Genomic DNA, 1,919 nt, shown 5'->3' with positions numbered 1-1,919 from the left:
AAAGTGCTTTCACATTCCTATTACTTGCAGCACTGTAACATATAGGAAAGGACAGTGATATTTAGAAAATAACAAAACAGAAACTCATGGAAGCAAAAAAGCACCATGACTCAAGGAGGGGAATTCCTGCTGCCCTAAGAGGAATGCACGTGTATAAAAATGCCCTACATATGCTGATAAAGAACTGCCTTTCATGTTCAGCATTTCTATTCCCTCCAAGAAGAGTATTAATGCTGAAGCAGCAGCAACAGCAGTGAAAGACAAACATGAATGTGAAGGGCATGGTTATAGTCTTGGCTGTGATATTCTGTGCTACAATTGTTCAAGGTATATGGTACTTTTTATTTCTTAACCTATAAATTTCTTTTCTAGTGCTTCAAATGTCTTTTCTTCCATCTTTTCCTACAAGATTCAGTCAATTTTTATTTAACCTCATACATTAGAAGTTACTACTGCTTTGACAGAAAATGTTTGAAGTATGTAAGGCACTAGAGATGATTATTGAAACTAGAAATGATATACTTCATGGAATTTTTGATTTGGCTACAATATCTGCCAAGAGCCTTAAGCAATAATCTTAAATGTCTGTTAAGATTTATATGAGGTAATGTTATTAGCTTACTGGAAAAATTCTTCAGCCTAAAAGCAAGAGGCAAATAAGCTTAACCTCCAATAAACCTTCATGTTTCCCTTTATTCTTGAATGGTTTGTTCACAAATTTAAAGAGAAAAATCAACACCTGACTTTAGTTCCTTTCCCAGTGACAGCAGTGTCAAGTGCTATTTGACAAATTGCTATCTTTATCCTTAATGAAAACCCTGCTTATGTTTTTCACCAGGATTATAAACTACAGCGATCTGCTGCAATCAGATGTATTAGTAACTGATGCTATGATCTGTTCTAGGTTTCCCCATGTTCAAATGGGGACGCTGTCTTTGCATAGGCCCTGGAGTAAAAGCAGTGAAAGTGGCAGATATTGAGAAAGCCACCATAATTTACCCAAGTAACAACTGTAACAAAATAGAAGTGATGTAAGTAATGAACTCGCTAAAGATGACAGTGGTAGAAGCTTTTTTGTTTTGTGTTTTTGTTTTACTTATGTTTTTCCATCCAAAATTTAAGACTGTTTTGGATCTTCCTTAACAGTATCACCTTGAAAGCACATAAAGGACAAAGATGCCTAAATCCCAAATCGAAGCAAGCAAACATTATAATCAAGGTAGGGTACCAGATTACTTCCATTTTATAACTGGTTTTATCCATGACAGATCTTTTGAAAAAACAGACAGCTGCAAATAGGATTCTTCTATGATTTTATGTGAAGCATTTTGATAAGAGGTCTTTGGTTATAACTAGTTTTCCTCTCCTGCCATATATTTTACATGTCACCTCAATCACTTGGAAACAAGAATAGCACAATGTTTTTAAAACTCTCATTTTCTCATTTCAGAAAATTAAAAGAACGAATTTTTTAAAATATCAAGATGTATGAAGTCCTGGGAAAGAAAATTTGAAAACCTAGAACATGTTTAACCATGACAACTGAAGTGATAAGAATTCCACAAGAGGAAAGTGAGTTTCTCCTGCCTGTTGCAATGTACATTCATGCATTTCTGCGTCAATGAACCTCAGAGTTCTGATGGTTATAATTATTCTGTGACAATGAAAACATTTCTGTCTCTAGAAGTTATGTCTCTGTACTTGATCTATCTGCCATATTACAACCTTTAGTTACAATGGAGACATAATATTACTGGACTCAAGAAGACCTTATAAGTCAAAAGCATACATGTGTGTAATAAACATTCCCCAAATAGTTTTAATACAAATCCATTTTTTACCCTAAAATAATACAGCACATATATATCTAGGGAAAAAGTTCTTATATATATTCCCATTTTATAAAAGGCTATAATTTA

At 33.8% G+C, this 1,919-nt stretch overlaps 1 protein-coding gene across 2 annotated transcripts; it reads left to right on the top strand.

Moving 5' to 3' along the window:
- Nucleotides 1–266: 266 nt before the first annotated feature.
- CXCL11 (C-X-C motif chemokine ligand 11) lies at nt 267–1,492 on the top strand. Of its 2 annotated transcripts, none has more exons than XM_047090369.1 (4): nt 267–327; nt 905–1,031; nt 1,147–1,219; nt 1,451–1,492. In XM_047090369.1, exons 1-4 carry the CDS (start codon nt 267–269, stop codon nt 1,490–1,492), a joined length of 303 nt encoding a protein of 100 aa, XP_046946325.1. The 2 variants fall into 2 exon arrangements, with proteins under 2 accessions (XP_046946325.1, XP_046946326.1); XM_047090370.1 differs by having other exon boundaries at nt 1,147–1,224; nt 1,451–1,475.
- Nucleotides 1,493–1,919: the final 427 nt, after the last annotated feature.

This window comes from Lynx rufus, unplaced genomic scaffold (assembly GCF_022079265.1).
Source record: "Lynx rufus isolate CCGP_SWC_20201006 ecotype Redwood Valley unplaced genomic scaffold, mLynRuf1.p SCAF_3, whole genome shotgun sequence".
Lineage (NCBI taxonomy): Eukaryota > Metazoa > Chordata > Mammalia > Carnivora > Felidae > Lynx > Lynx rufus.
This window is presented reverse-complemented; position numbering and strand designations above follow the sequence as displayed.

Excerpts from the sequence above, each read along its gene's own strand:
- CXCL11 (XM_047090369.1), top strand. The coding sequence starts at position 267 with ATGAATGTGAAGGGCATGGTTATAGTCTTGGCTGTGATATTCTGTGCT. Across the intron at positions 328-904 it reads CTGTGCTACAATTGTTCAAG|GTTTCCCCATGTTCAAATGG; the intron begins GTATATGGTACT and ends GATCTGTTCTAG. Across the intron at positions 1,032-1,146 it reads TGTAACAAAATAGAAGTGAT|TATCACCTTGAAAGCACATA; the intron begins GTAAGTAATGAA and ends CTTCCTTAACAG.